We start from the raw sequence: 16247 nt of genomic DNA on the forward strand, positions 1-16247 counted from the left end.
CGAATATTCATTTGGTAAACATAGGAAGGTTACATAGAATCTGATGTTCAGTAGAATAGTATATTAATTTTTCTCTTGTATGTCCTTATCTTCTATAATATAATGAAGGAAAGAAGAAAGAAGAAGAGAAGAAGAAGAAGAGAAGAAGAAGAAGAAAGAAGAAGAAGAAGAAGAAGAAGAAGAAGAAGAAGAAGAAGAAGAAGAAGAAGAAGAAGAAGAAGAAGAAGAAGAAGAAGAAGAAAAAAACGAAGAAGAAAAAGGAAAAAATAAATAAATTTCTCATATAGATTCTTAATTTACCGAGAATGGCTATGGCCTTTTTTTAAACTCATCAAGATTTCAGTTAGTCAAGTTTTCAATCAGACCCTTGCGGAGCACGGGTTACCTGCTAGTATGATATAATAAGCTTATCATCTTCAGCTGATGAAAAGTGAACGTTGTGTGTTAGTAACTAATATCGGGGACCGAGCTTTGCTCTGGAGTACAAAAGCATAAAACATTTATTACGAAAGAAGAAACTATAATATAACATTAATACTGAAATGTTCTATCTAATCACAGTAAATTGAGATTTATTCCCAAAGGGAAGGCAGGCCCTCACAAAGGCCCAGTTGCACAAAAGCCGGTTGAATTTCAATCCTGATTAACTTCACGTGAACCAAATCAGAGAAGACCATTTCAAAAAGATGGATCTACTGGAATTAATCAGGATTGAAAATAACCCGGATTTTTTGCAACCGGCACTAAGAACCTGATTGAATGATTACAAAAGTTCAACAGCTGAGTCATAATTTTGACACAGTCCACACATGAACTTGCTCACTCACATCCATCACCAACAGACGACGAAATAATTATCCTTTTAATGTCCTTCAGCGTGTTTTCCAAGGGATGAGACCTAGTTCTCTATATCATAAACCTACTATGTTCTGAATTTCGTGAGAATCGTTAGAGCCGTTTTCGAGATCCGGTGAAATACAAACATATACATCTAAGCATCTGAACATCTGAACATCTAAATATATAAACAAAAGTTGCTCGTTCAATAGTATAGGATACATTGGAACTTGACAAACATCAATCTTCAACCTTGATTAACCTTGACCGCCGTTAAAGGACAATCAATCAACTTCACTTGTGAATACAATTACCTCACTAAATCCAAGATCAATCTTTAACCGTGATCAACCTTGACCGCCGTTGAACAACAATCTATCAACTACACTATTATAGTGAATACCCTACAAATTCAAAGGTATTCTAATCATTAAGGTATCCTCTACACATCATTAGCTAGCCCCTCTACAGTGAATATATACAATTCACTCTAGAATCCATACATTCACTCCAGACTAAAGCCATACAATGGAGTCACAGTTATAATGGCAGTGTTTGATTAGCATTGGTGTTGCTATCTTTGTCTATCATTCGACAAAACAGATAGTGCCATCCTTTTCTAGTTACGCAACGTTTTCAGATCGTTGTTTAACAATGAAGAAGCATAAACATTGATTAGCATTGGTAGTGCTATCCTTTTCTAGCACCGCAACGTTTTCAGATCGTTGTTTAACAATGAGGAAGCATAATATAAGAAGCATAAACATTGATTAGCATTGGTGTTGCTATCCTTGTCTATCATTCGACAAAGCAGATAGTGCTATCCTTTTCTAGCTACGCAACGTTTTAAGATCGTTGTTAAACAATGAAGAAGCATAATCAATCACCAAAATATTTAATATCAATTATGCACATTTATTATTCAATCATTGAAAAATATATTTCCTTGACGAATAAAATATAATTGATTATTCTAAACAAGAATTAACAGTTAACATCACATTAGATATACCGGTATCAACTATTCTCCATAGAACGCAGTGGTAAGGCAGATAATCGTATGTATATATCCTTGACGAATAAAATCTAATTGATAATTTCAAACAAGAATTAATAGTTGATATTATATCGAATTCATACAGGTAACAACTATCCACTATAGAAGGCAGTGTCAAGGCAGAGAATCGGCGACGCTCTTCTCCTATCTTTCTCCCCTGCCATTATAACGTGGACCTCACTATAGTTGAAGTCTATCTTCTACAAGCAGCAATACTGAGATTTACTGCGCTCTGTCAGAATTGTTTGAATGGCAAGCCTTGATGTAAATTAGTGAGGAAAACTGACAGGTTTAAGTGAATCTTACTAGAGTGACATCAACTTCGAACTGTCAGCATTGTTTAAATGGGGAGCATTGATGTTATATAGTAAGGAATACTGACAGAATTAAGTGAAACTTACTAGAGTGACATCAACTTTTAACTGTCAGTATTGTTTAAATTGGAAACTTGATGTTATAAAGTGAGGAATACTGACAGATTAAAGTGGATCTGACAACGTTAGAGACCAGGTTCACACAGGTCGTTTCTCGTTTGCGCTTGCCTTTCAACGTCAGCGTAAATAATTAGTTTTGCCGACAGTGTGTGAGAGCCTTGTCTCAGATTGATTGATTGATTAAACGGCTCAGAATTGATTGAGAACGACTGATCGATTGAATTGGGAGTTAATCTCCCCGATTATTGGGTGGAAGGGTGAACAAAACTAGTGCTTTTAGTTTAACAAGATTGATCTGGAAGAACTAATTTGTCATTCTTGTATTGATGTGATATTATATATTATTTGATATATTCAAACTTTTTTGTTCAATTCTTCTTCCTCGATGTTAATCTTCTTCTTCTCCTTTCTTCTTCTTCTTCTCTTCTTCTTCTTCTTCTACTTCTTCTTCTTCTTCTTCTTCTTCTGCTTCAAATCTTAAAGGAACTTGTTTTTCGGGACCAAGTTTCGCGTATTTCGTCACATATCTTAAAAAAATTACCGTGGCGGTCTAGAAACGGTTTTATTCAATTTCTCAGTTCATTTTACATGAGGTACGCTGAATTTAGCTTCTCAATTACCAGCCAACAAATACCCGTAGGGCTGGGAAACTGAAATTCAGACGAAGTCTTTCACCCTGCATAACTTGGTAACCAAGCATTTTCGGACCTATCTTATCTTGAACTTTTTTCTTCTTTTGATGTGAGGAATCACCCCCTGGCTTATGTGCACCTTTTTACAGAGCACCTTGTATAGAGGAGAAGCTCCTTGCTTGTAATGTAGTAGTGTATTGCTGGAATACTCTGTCAAAGGTTAAAGGTCGAAGGTTAGAGGTTAAATGTTAAAGGTGACACATCTCAGGTACTGTATCACTCTGGCGACATTAATGAATTCACTCTCAAACATAACTCTCTTATTTCAATACAATTCCTTGAAACATGAATTCGATTGGTTCCAGATTCCACTGACTTCATGAGCTTGAGAAAATAATGATCTCGGGATTAGATGATTCAGAATGATATAGTGAGGTCCACGTTATAACGGCAGTGGAAAAAGATAGGAGAAAAACGTAGCTGAACCTCTGTCTTGTCAATGCCTTCTATAGACGGTAGCTGATACAGGTTTATTGATGTTATATTAACGGTTCATTCTCGATTAAAATAATCATTATATTTTTCAATAATTTCATGATGAATTTTTATAATCAAGATGAAATATTTTGTTAATTTATTATTAATTCTATACAAATATAATATTAATAAATGAAGAAGATGAATAGGAAGAAGAAGAAGAAGAAGAGGAGTGAGAATGTCACCAGGAAAGAGCTTTCCTTGCACTGAAAATGACATGTAACTTGATATTCACTTGAAAAGCAACCATCCCTTCAGCCTATCGTCCTCTTCTTCTTCTGCTTCAGTCTTCTTCTTTTCCTTTTTATTTTTCTTCTCCTCCTTCTTCTTCTTCTTCTTCTTCTCCTCCTTCTCTGATTCCACTTTCACCCCAGCTTCGTTCCTTTGCAAACACAATCATCTCAATGAATAATGTCCCCAACAAACAGAGATCGCCTTTCAATTGCTTTCTGATTGAAAGAATAGTAGAGCCCCAATAGAAAGTGTTTGTCATGCGTCAGTAGAATTTTTTCAGAATTTATTGATTTCAATTTCTTAGGGTGATGCCCACATCAGCTCTAGGCTTGTGCGTAGGTAATGAGACGGATGATAATAAGACATAGATGGACTCATTGTCTTAGGTGGACTCCGAACCACCGGGAAGCGTTTTTACGACTCATGAATTATATTTAGAGGAATTCGCTCAAGCGGTCACCCTTCCAATGGGAGTAGCAAGCGCATGTTTCTTAACTTACCCAATTGAAGTATAAAAAATTAGGGGGAAAAAAGCTTTGGTGAGGTCCACGTTATAATGGCAGTGGAGAAAGATAGGAGAGAAACGTTGCCGAAACTCTGTCTTGTCTTGATCGCCTTCTAGAGACGGTGGCTGTTACATGCTTATTGATGTAATATTAAGTGTTCATTCTCGTTTAAAATAATCAAATATATGTTATTAAGCAAGAAAATATTTTCTTCAATAGTTTCATAATGAAAATGAAATATTTTGTTGATTAATTACTAATTCTACATTGTTAAAAGACGATCTGCCAACAGAGAAAAGCGAGAAAGCGATAGCGCTAACCTCTTTGTTGTATGATAAACAAGGATAGCAATACAAATTCCCAATCAAACACTGTCATTATTATTTTTTTTTATTTCATTGAGAAATAACAATTATAATAAATATAATATGATTGGGAGAAGACAACAGGCATAGCCCAAAACTGTATTCTCCCAAATTTTCACAAATAAAAGTTTCAAAAAAGAATAAGGTTAAGATTTCACTTTCGTTTCAAAAAGTCCAATTTCCATGGCAAAACTAATGACTAAACTAAAAATTTTGATTTTTGATATTTAAAAACTGATTGAAAACAAAAATATTTCACTCAAATCTCTACAAATTGGAAACTTTTGAGTAATTTTGCAAAATTGGAGCCCAGAAGAAACACAACTTCACTATTAGCACAGCTGATTCATTTATTTATTATAACGTGGACCTCACTATAGAACGGCTAAAAAGAAGAGAAGGAGGAGAAAAGGAACAGTAAAGAAAGAAAAAGAGGGAAAACAAGGAGTAAAGAAGTGAGGAGGAAGAAGAGGGAAGTGAGGAAGAAGAAGAAGAAGAAGAGGAGTAGAATTCCATGAATGTCACTCTTAGAAGATTGATGAATGATTTTTTTCTCCCTCACTCTCTCTCACTCCCTCACACTCTTTCCGTCCCACGCGCTCTCTCTCTCTCCTCTATCATACCAGTATACCCTACCCCTCTATCTCAAACTCCCCCACTACTCTCTCTATCACTCAAAAAAACAACTCCCCAGCCACATTATGAACCCAGTGGTGTCATGGATGCCCATTAATCTGTCCCCCACACGTCATGAGAACGGCTGTCATAAGCCGTCGGACCACACTATAAAATAATATCATCAGTCATAAACGTCACAGTAATTGTTTACGATTTATTATTTCGGACAAACCAATGAATTAATCTGACAGCTTTATGACAGACTTGGGTGAGTGGTCAACTGTTGAGAAGGAATTCTTCCATCAAATATTTGGGGCATGTTTGAGTATGAAGAAGAGAGAAAGAAAAAGGCAGAGGATGTTTATCATACGAAAAACAAGGAGAAGACAAGAAAGGAGAAGAAGCTGTAGTAAGAGCAAGAAGAGGATGAAGAGGAAGAAGAAGAAGGCAGGAGGAGAAGAAGAAGAAGAAGAAGAAGAAGAAGAAGAAGAAAAGAAGAAGAAGAAGAAGCAAGAGAATGTGGTCGAGTTACAGTGAACAGCTGATGTGTTCACTCACACCTCTAAGACATGGAAAAATAGAATCATGTGAAGCGGGTTGCCGATATAGCGCCTAACATTCAATTATTACTTTCCTTGCCCTATTACCATAGGTAAGGAAAGTATTACTTTCCAAAAAAATTAAGGTACTCTAATTTCAAGTTTTCTTTACGTTTCAAGGTCCCCTGAGTCCAAAAACATGATTTTTGGGTGTTGGTCTGTGTGTGTATGTGTGTGTTGTGTGTGTGTGGTGTGTGTGTGTGTATGGTGTGTGTGTGTATGTCTGTGAACACGATAACTCCATTCCTAATTAACCGATCGAGTTGAAATTTTAAACTTAAGGTCTTATACCATGAGGATCTGACAATTAGAAATTAAATAGAATCAATTCAAGATGGCGGATAATTACTAAAAAACCATGTTTTTCACGTTTTTCTCGAAACCGCTCTTAAGCTGCGTACACATATACGCTCTTCCAACCCGCACCGAGCACGCTCCTCCCTCGTACCGCCCTCGTACCGCCCTCGTTTCCTCCATCGAACTACAGTCGCGCCGCCCACGCACCCATCATGAACGTTACGGAAGATGTTAGATCTTCTCGCGTTCCCCGGTTGAACACTCTTGCTCCCCGGTCGATCATCAATCGCTCTGCTGGAGTGACGTTCGTTGCGGAGCAGAGCGAAAGTCTGTACGCACCTTAACGATTTTCTTCAAATTTATACCATGGAGCTATTCATAAGCCCTATCAACTGACATGAGTCTCATTCCTGGGAAATTCCAGGAGCTCCGTATATTATTGAGAAAATGGCGGATAATGACTACAACACCTGTTTTTCACGATTATTAACACACATACACACACACACACACACCCACACACACACACACACACCACACACACACACACACACACACACACACACCACACACCACACACACACACACACACCCACACACACACACATACACACACACAGACCAACACCCAAAAATCATATTTTTTGGTCTCAGGGGGACTTGAACGTGTAGAAAATTGAAATCAGGGTACCTTAATTTTTTTTGGAAAGCAATACTTTCCTTACCTACGTAATAGGGCAGAAAGTAAAAAGAAAAACAGTCATATTTGAGATAAATTCATCTGTAGAACAACTGTTTTGACGCCTTTTGAAAAAATCATCGAACTTCACTTCTGGATCTACCTACAAGTGTGAGCAGACATTTTCAAAAATGAAGTTTGTTAAATCCAAATACTTTCTTGTCAGATGAACATTTGAAATCTATTTTAATGATCTGAACCACAAGTTTGATCCTAAATGGGCGGACAATTCGAGTGGAAAACAAATTCTCACTAAAATGAGTATTCTCTTTTAGCATGGTAGCTTTTTATGAATTCATGCATTGTCAAGTTTTCTTATGAGCTTTTTACACTCAATAAATTGGACTTTTATTAAAATTAAATTAATTGGTTTGTTTCTCCCTACATAAACATACTTAGAACTCCTCATATTATATAATAATTGTATGCCCCCCAATCCCCCGTCGTGTGTGCCCCACAAGTCAAATTCCACGTACATCCTTGTTATTGGCCTCTAACTGCCGGTTGCACAACAGCCGTTGAATTTTAACCGTGATTAATATCACAACAACCAATCAGAGAGCCGTCTTTTCAAAAACGCCTTCTCTGATTGGTTCTCGCGAAATAATCACGGTTAAAATTTAACCGGCTGTTGTGCAACTGGGCCTAAGCCTCCCAAGAGTTAACAATGTGGCCCTTGGATAAAAAAGGTTGGAGACCCCTGCTTTAATTGGATAGAAGAGAAAATTCATACAGTAGACTCAAATTTATCATCACAGAAGCCTGTACTGCCTTTAGAAAATTGTATATCTCCCGCTAGTACACAGTACTCTTTCCAGCACCTTCTTTCGTCAGATACTAGACTCAAGTAGTTCGCATATCGACCACCAGAGTGCATGCACGTTGTACATATGATAACAATGGGGGTGCTAATCTGCTTCCATTGTCTTATTACAATAGGGGATGAGATACAAGGGATGATTAATAATAATAATCCGGATATTGGACCTTGTCAATAATTATCCTATGGGTGACGTAAGCATAACTGAAATTGATGTATTGTATTAGGGGTATCGAGGTACACGTTATAATTGCAGTATTTGATTAGAATTAGTGTTGCTATCTTTGTCTATCATTCAACAAAGCGGATAGCGCTATTCTTCTCTAGCTCAGCAAAGTTGCTAGATCGTTTTCAACGAAGTAGAAATACTGGTAGTTCTGTGAACAGTAGACCTCACGCAGTTTTCTCATCCACAAGTATCTGATTTCACCTGTTCTAGTTGATTCAGTTGAATCATAATAATTACAGCATTCAATTTGGATTTTCGTTTAATAATAATCAATGATTATTCATAATTTACTTTTAAAAACTGTTATTTGTTCTCTCCAAGATCAAAAACTCTCTTTTGTTAATATACTCATTCACCTTGAATTTGTATCCCATATGATAATTTATCTTCCATCTGATAAGAATATTTACCACTATTTCAAAATTAATTTTTTTCAATCAAGAATATTATAATTTCTTTAGCTTTATTTTTTAATTTAATCATTCTATATTTCATTTTCAATCACCTATCAAATTTGTTTTTCAAATGTGAGAATATGATACTGATGGGCACGCATCATATAAAAAAAATTGAAACCTATCTTATAGAAGTAGATAAGGCCAGACATCTGTGTAATGCTTGCAATGAATAATCCACTTGTCAGCTGATTGATTATGAATAATTCTATATTGTGATCCTATATTCAAAGTAGATGAAATATATATAGTAATATCAGAGTATAGAGGAACTCCTTTTCTTTTCATATTATCCTTAAATGCAAAATTTCAAAAAACCTTGGGTATACATCGACGCGCAGTTGAAAAATAAATATTCCTGCCAAACTCATCGAATTCTATCACGTGTTTTGCGTTACAATACAGACAGACAAAAGGAAATCCGAGTTAAAACATAGACCTCACTACGTTCGGTCAAATAGGTAGTTATTTTTTAAGGGAACTAGTATCCTTCAATTTTCAGTAATTAAACAAAATACAAGGATAACAAACCAAAGTTAGTCAAATGCTGACTTCACTACCTGAATCTCAGTATAGACTAGTAACACGGTATACCGTTTGTTCTGATCTACTGACTCGACCCAACAACTTTCCTACCAATTCGCTCGTGATTATATGAGTGAGAAGAGAATTAGAATACCGTCGTTACTATGATGAGTGCAACTGCTAGTATATCATAGTGAGTTCCATGTTTAATGGCAGTGGAAAAAGATAGGAGAACAGTGTTCCGATTCTCTGCCTTCCCACTACCTTCTACAGAGAATAGCTGATACCGGTATATATCTGACTGTTCGTTGTTGTGTTAAATTGTAAATTATATTCATTTGTCAGAGAATATATTTTTCAATGATAAATTTGCATTATTTAGTTAATATTTTGTTAATTGGTTATATTTCTAAATTGTTAAAAACGATCTGGCAAAGTTGTGGAGCTAAAAAGGGATAGCGCTATCTGCTTTGTCGAATGATAGACAAGGATGCTGACTTACAACCTGAATCTGATTGTAGACTATAGTGAGGTGACGTTATTATGTGTCATCTATATAATAAAAGCAAAATGGCACTCACTCACTGACTGACTCACTCACTCACTCGCATAACTAAAAATCTACCGGACCAAAAACGTTCAAATTTGGTAGGTATGTTCAGTTGGCCCTTTAGAGCGCACTAAGAAATCTTTTGGCAATATTTTAATTCTAAGGGTTGTTTTTAAGGGTTTAAAGTTCTCTTTTAGCATGTATATTCTTCTTCTCCTAATCTCTTAATTATAATTGAAATTTCCATATCATATATGTTACTATGGAACTATAATCTAGATAGAGTAACTCTTCGAAACAGTGTTGTTACTGGCAACTAAATTAATAATTTTGTCAAGTTGGCATTAAGTTGAGTTGACTTTGTTAGGTTGGCAGCAAGTTGAAGATTTAAATGCATTTATCGCGGAGAAATTGATTGGGCACTGCTACTTCAATCCTGGGAATATTATATTACTAGCAGTCAGGCTCGCTTCGCTCGCCATTCCGTTTAGCCAGCCGTTTAGTCTGGACCCCGACTGGATTGTCCTCCATATGATAAAAATGCCCAATGAAAAATGCAGGCGAGCGAAGCGAGCCTGCTGATCTCATTCTTGGACGATCCAACCGGGGGTCCAGGGGGCGGAGCCCCCTGGTTAGACGGATATGGCGAGCGAAGCGAGCCTGACGGCTAGTATTTGATAAACTTTGATGTTGCTACCTTGTCTATAATTCGACGAAGCAGATAGCGATATCCTTTTCTACTGGCAATATCAATATTAATCATATGCTGACTTTATAACCTAAATCTCACTATAGACTATAGTGAGGTCCACGTTATAATGGCAGTATTTGATTAACATTGGTGTTGCATTTGACAAAGCTATCCATTTCGAGCTCCACAACTTTGCCAGATCGTTTTTCAAGAATGTAAAAACATAAAATATTTTTTGTCATAGTCATTCAATCTCAGCTGTTTTCCATGCATGTAATCAAGCCGGTAAACAGCTGTTTGCAGAACAAATTAACATATGATTCTCATTACAGCCTTAGACCAGTTATAGAATAGACACGCTGGGAAGTCTAGCCTCTGAAGCCAACATCTACTGCCATATCGCCCCAACGTGACGTCAGCATCGGATAGAAAACCCTTCTGTAGAGTTTGTTTACATTGTTTTCCATAGAAGATTGTGTCTATTTCACATGGGAGTAAATTATTATTTATGAAAATGGTAAACTCCCGCTGAAATAGACACATCTACTGCCATATCGCCCCATCGTGACGTCAACATCAGATAGAATACTTTCAGATTGTGTCTATTTCAGATGGAAGTAAATTATTATTTATGAAAATGGTAAACTTCCGCTGCGCTCCCGCTGAAATAGACACAATCTGCTATGGAAAACAATATAAACAAACTCAGCAGAAAAGTTTTCTATCCGATGCTGACGTCACGATGGGGCGATATGGCAGTAGATGTTGGCTTCATCGACTTTCAGTATGAATATACAATGGGGCGTGTCTATTCTATACCTGGTCTAAGATTACAGCATACTCTACTGTAATGATACCATATGCTTTCTACAGTCGAGTATGTTTCCTAGTTCCGAAATAGGAACAGCAAAACTGCTACAAAAAACCACCTCTCGCGCCAGGTGGAGTTTTGTCAACTTCCACAAAATTCCTGATTCTCAATTCGTAAACTAGGTTATGTTTATAGAATGCATGTACAGAAGTAACTTCAGCACAACCAGGTAATTTTTACTATTTCTCAATTCTTCTTCTTTAGATTATTATGACAAAAAATAGTGTACGTTACTTGGACGTGAATATCTTTTGCAGTGCTCGAATGAAATTCTAGTCTCGGCTAACGCCTCGACTAGAAACATCATTCTCGCCTGCAAAAGGCCACTTCCCGTCCATGTGACGTAAGATACTATAATCTAAATTATGATTGAATCATTGAAAAATATATATTCTTGACACAAGAAATTATTGATTATTTTCAACAAGATAGTTAATATTTCATCAATTATACCGTTATCATCTATCTTTTATAGAAGACAGTGGCAGGCATAGAATCGGCAACGCTGTTCCCCTATCATTCTCCATTGCCATTATAACGTGGACCTCACTATAGTCGACCTTTTACACCAGCTTGTTCGCATCTACTTAGGCTAGGCGCACACCAGTTAGTCAAGACAAGACATGACCAGACACGTTTAGTCACAATACTTCACATAGTTGATGAAGACATGTCTAATTGCAATGACTAATCAGTATGAGTTGCGTCACAAGCAGCTATATGAAGTACTGTGACTAAACGTGTCTGATCATGTCTTGTCTTGACTAACTGGTGTGCGCCCAGCCTAACTCGATCCAGTCCAAAGATAGTATCTACTATCCTAGTATCCTTTATTGTATCCTGGAACCAACCTACCGTTCAGTGAGTGTAAGAGAGAGAGAGAGAGACGAGAGAAGAGAGAGACGAAGGCACAGACTGGGGGGCCTGGTGGGGCTGAAGGGGTGCCTTGGGGGCCACCCAGAGCCGGGCAGCCAGGCAGACCATCAACTGGTGCGCCCAGTTCTACCAACATCCAGGTGAGAGAGCGGTTCTCGCGTAGTGCTACTCGACGATACTGGAGACTGTTGAGACCGTCCGACTTGTAACGGTTCTTGGCCATGTACAGCATCTCGTACCTATAAAACATAAAATAAAAATCAATTTTTGTATTTTGTTTTTGGCAAATAAATTCATTCATTCATTCATTCAATCAAGAATCACTGAAGGCCGGTTTCCGAGCTCGGAATCTATAAGTTCTGGACTTACAGAGTCCAGGACTAAAATCGGGTTTAAATCAACTTTCTGAGTCATGGGTTATGTTCTAAACTCCGGGGTCTATTAAGTTCTCGACTTTTCTAAGTCCAGGACTTTAACGTAGTAAACAAGAAGGAAATTCAAAATATTTTGCTGTTGTATTGTTGGCATTATAGCAAAACGAAAACAGCTGATTGCAGCGGGATAATTCAAATGCTCTCCAAACTATTTTGTAAAAATACGTTTCGATTTCTTTGTATGGTGTAGGTCTATAAATTAAAAGCAAACCCTAACCTTTTGAAACATGGAAAAAAATAAAAATTTCATTTTTCGTTATGCTATTATTTATCATTGATCCTTTCATTTATTTTGGATAAAAATTTTGGTATGCTACCTATTGAGTTGGAAAATGTATTTGTTTTGAAAAAAAACCTGTAATAATAATTTATTATTGTATATTATCATTATTAATAATATGTTGAATATGGCATCGATTAATAATATTCACATTATGAGATAAAATTCCAAGGCAATCCTTGTATTATTTTTCTTGAACATTTTTAGGTTATGTCACAGTCGTAAAATGTGGTTAGTTTTTTTACGCATAATATTATAAAGAACTTTATTCAAAATAAACTTGCAAACTATAAATTATTAATTTGATGGACTAATTAGAAGAATTTTGGTATTCCATGACATTTATTGGCTATTGATCTACTCCAAACAATAACTGAATTGTGTTTGCTCGGTTAAGTCTAGAATTTGAATTTAAACCCTACCCCAGTCGAGGGATTAAAATCACGCTGTTTCAAGTCCTCGACTTGACGATTTTTGATAAATCCTCGTCTCGGAAAGAGGCGAGAATCTAATTCAAGTCCTGGACTTATAAACCCTTCACTCAGAAAGCGAAATTATAAACTCCAGGGTCTAAAAGCAACGTGTTGCATCTGAAAAGATATACATGGCGCTTCAATGTATTTTTCTATAAACAACAGATGCTCTTTTGTATCTTCTCAAAAGCAACACGTGCTACATCCGAAAAGATACACAAGGAGCTTTTTGGAGTTACGTCCTTTTAGTACAACACAGCCCACACATATTTTATAGTGGGGTTGTATATTTATTCATTGAATTATCTATGCCTATTGAGAAATTATTCAATGCCTAAAACTTCATTGTTTTGATTGTAATGTTAGAATATTTTAATTTGTATTGTAAATTATTTTTTATGAATAAACTTCGATTTGATTTGATTTTGATTTGACAGCCTATCAGCTGACATTCGTTCAACATGCTCTTTCCATTGTTGGTGATACGTTGCAACTCTCTTATTCATGAAGAATCTCTGTATGTAGGGAGCTTCCTCCATCTAGAGATCTAGGGTCTCTGAAGCCTGATATTTTTGCAAGGGCGTGAATATTACCCTGCTAACCATACCTTGCCTATATGCAGTTTCAATGTTTCGGAAGCAAAGCAACGGGACGCGTACTGTAAGCTTTAATGTATTTTTCCACAAGCAACAGATGCTCTTCTGTATCTTCTGTATCTTCTCAAAAGCAACGTTTTGCATCAGAAAAGATACACAAGAGTTACGTCCTTTTAGCACAACAAGGCCGTGAATATACCCTGCGAACCATACCTTGCCTAAAGGCCGTTTCAAAGTTCGGAGGCAAAACTACGGGCGCGTACTATACTTAGGGTATGATAGCATTGGATGCACGTATGTGCAAGTACACGTGAGATCATGCATGACCAAGCTTACAGATAAGAAACAAAATCTGGAAAGAGTAATAGGAACTTCAAAACTGAACGCGTGCACTTGCTGGTTCCGTTCAGTGTGAGCAGCTACAAGCCACAACGTGTTTCAATGGTACTTTCCAGATTGTGTTTTCGGCTCATGCATGATATGACGTGCACCTGGACATATACGCACGCATTCAATGAGATCACACCCTAATGCCGCATCCACATGTTGGCCTAATGACGATCAGCGCCAGTGTGTGGCTGGGTGGTTTGTCAACGCTGGCCTTCATTGGACACTGATAACATTGCAGGTTGGGCCAACATGTGGATTTCTATGTCTATTGTATTTCATCATGACATCCTGATTTGTAATATCATACTTCTGTGAGATTTGGACCATATGATTAAAAACTGACAAATGCTCATGAGCATGGAGCATAAGTTTGCTCATGAGCATTAGTTTAGAAGCATAAGCATTTTTACTAATTTTATATTAATAAGCTTTACCGATCCTGAACTCTGGAGCAAATGCTCACGATTTTAAAGATTTTTCATCAGCTGATTGGCCTACTTTGTTATTATAGCTTTACCTATGCTCCTGAACTCGAAGCAAATGCTCACGTATTTTAAAGATTTTTCATCACTGATTGGCCTTACTTTGTTTTTATAGTGAAAGGTTAGAATGTGCTACTCAAGTCTTACCCCATTTATAGAATAGACACGCCCCATTGTATATTCATACTGAAAGTCGATGAAGCCAACATCTTCTGCCATATCGCCCCATCGTGACGTCAGCAACGGATAGTAAACTTTTCTGCTGAGTTTGTTTACATTGTTTTCCATAGCAGATTGTGTCTATTTCAGCGGGAGCGCAGCGGAAGTTTACCATTTTCATAAATCATAATTTACTTCCATCTGAAATAGACACACATCTGAAAGTTTTCTATCCGATGTTGACGTCTCGATGGGGCGATATGCAGTAGATGTTGGCTTCAGAGGCTAGACTTCCATCGTGTCTATTCTATAACTGGTCTAAGACTCACGTAAGCGCTAAATATTCAAGTATAGATACTGCTTGTCTTTGGTCGTCTGCCTATAATTGAGTTTTAGGTTAGTTGAGTTCTGAATTTTTGAAATGATAGCGTGAAAAAATGTCATCTCTATATAATCTTCAGCATAATCTTATAATCATCTACACTCTCATCTTCTTAAATTCCTATTTCCTATTCTATGATGGCTATCTTTATATCCGATAGGTATCTTTGTAGGAATAATGGTGATATATATCATGGTTGAATCTGAAAAGAGTTTTATAGTTCTCAACTATTGGTTGTGATCGTATCTGGTATATTTTCCTCTTCTATCACACTCGAGCCATTTTACTATGAGCAAAAGGTTGAAAAGCTGCTCTAGACTAGACTCATCTTTTTTGAAGAATTTTCTTCAAAAGTTGAGCAAACGCTCAGTTTATTCATACAATTTCAAGTATAAGCTTTTACTTTTGAGCAAGTGCTCAAAATATTTTTTAGATGAGCATGAGAAAAACGTTTTGCTTTTTGTGTAGTTGAGAAGTTGATATTGTGGTAATTATTCATATTGAATGAAAAAAACTAAGAAATTGTCAAAAACCCACAGATTTATTGATACTGTACTTAGAAAGACCGGTTTCGGTTATACACCATTGTCAATCTTGATAGTATGAAACATACTATTTGATGTAGTGGCCTGTATAGCATATATATTTTGATTTTATTTTTGACGATACAATTAACTTTTGTACAACAATGTGTAAATAAAGTATTTGATTTGATTGAGAGATTGACAATGTTGTAATAACCGAAACCGGTCTTTCTAAGTATCAATAAATCTGTGGTTTTTTGACAATTTCTTAGTCTTTTCCATTCAAAACGTTTTGCTTACGTTTATTCATAGAAAATGAAGCATATGCTCAATAGTTTAGAAGTATGAGCAAATGCTCAACTTAATTCATATGGCCCAATGTTTGGTAAAATGCATGATTTTGGACTGACCGCTTAGGATTGGCCTTCTGCTTGCGATGCTTGAGCATGATGTAGCGCGCAATGTGGGGCGGATAGCGCGTGATGTGGAGGCCATTAGTGCGCAGACGCGTCGACATGTCATCGTCCTCCCCGCCCCACCCCCAGTACACGTTGCTGAAGCCATTCACTTGCTCAAAGTGCTTCCGACTCAGCGCACTCACGCCTCCGAATATGTCTGCGTACGGCAGTCTGCCACAAACAGGACATAGTCAACA

The 16247-nt window shown here is 36.8% G+C and overlaps 1 protein-coding gene across 1 annotated transcript; it reads right to left on the bottom strand.

Moving 5' to 3' along the window:
- Positions 1-11912: 11912 nt before the first annotated feature.
- Positions 11913-16218, bottom strand: LOC120355798 (beta-1,4-N-acetylgalactosaminyltransferase bre-4-like; the record flags this gene model as incomplete). Its single annotated transcript, XM_039444505.1, has 2 exons — positions 16003-16218; positions 11913-12111 (listed from the first exon to the last, which is right to left on the bottom strand). Coding segments are annotated over exons 1-2 (306 nt in total), but the record flags the coding sequence as incomplete, so codon positions are not given.
- Between the last annotated feature and the right edge of the window lie 29 nt (positions 16219-16247).

The sequence above is a fragment of the Nilaparvata lugens genome, unplaced genomic scaffold (assembly GCF_014356525.2).
Source record: "Nilaparvata lugens isolate BPH unplaced genomic scaffold, ASM1435652v1 scaffold4837, whole genome shotgun sequence".
In the NCBI taxonomy this organism is placed as follows: Eukaryota; Metazoa; Arthropoda; class Insecta; order Hemiptera; family Delphacidae; genus Nilaparvata; species Nilaparvata lugens.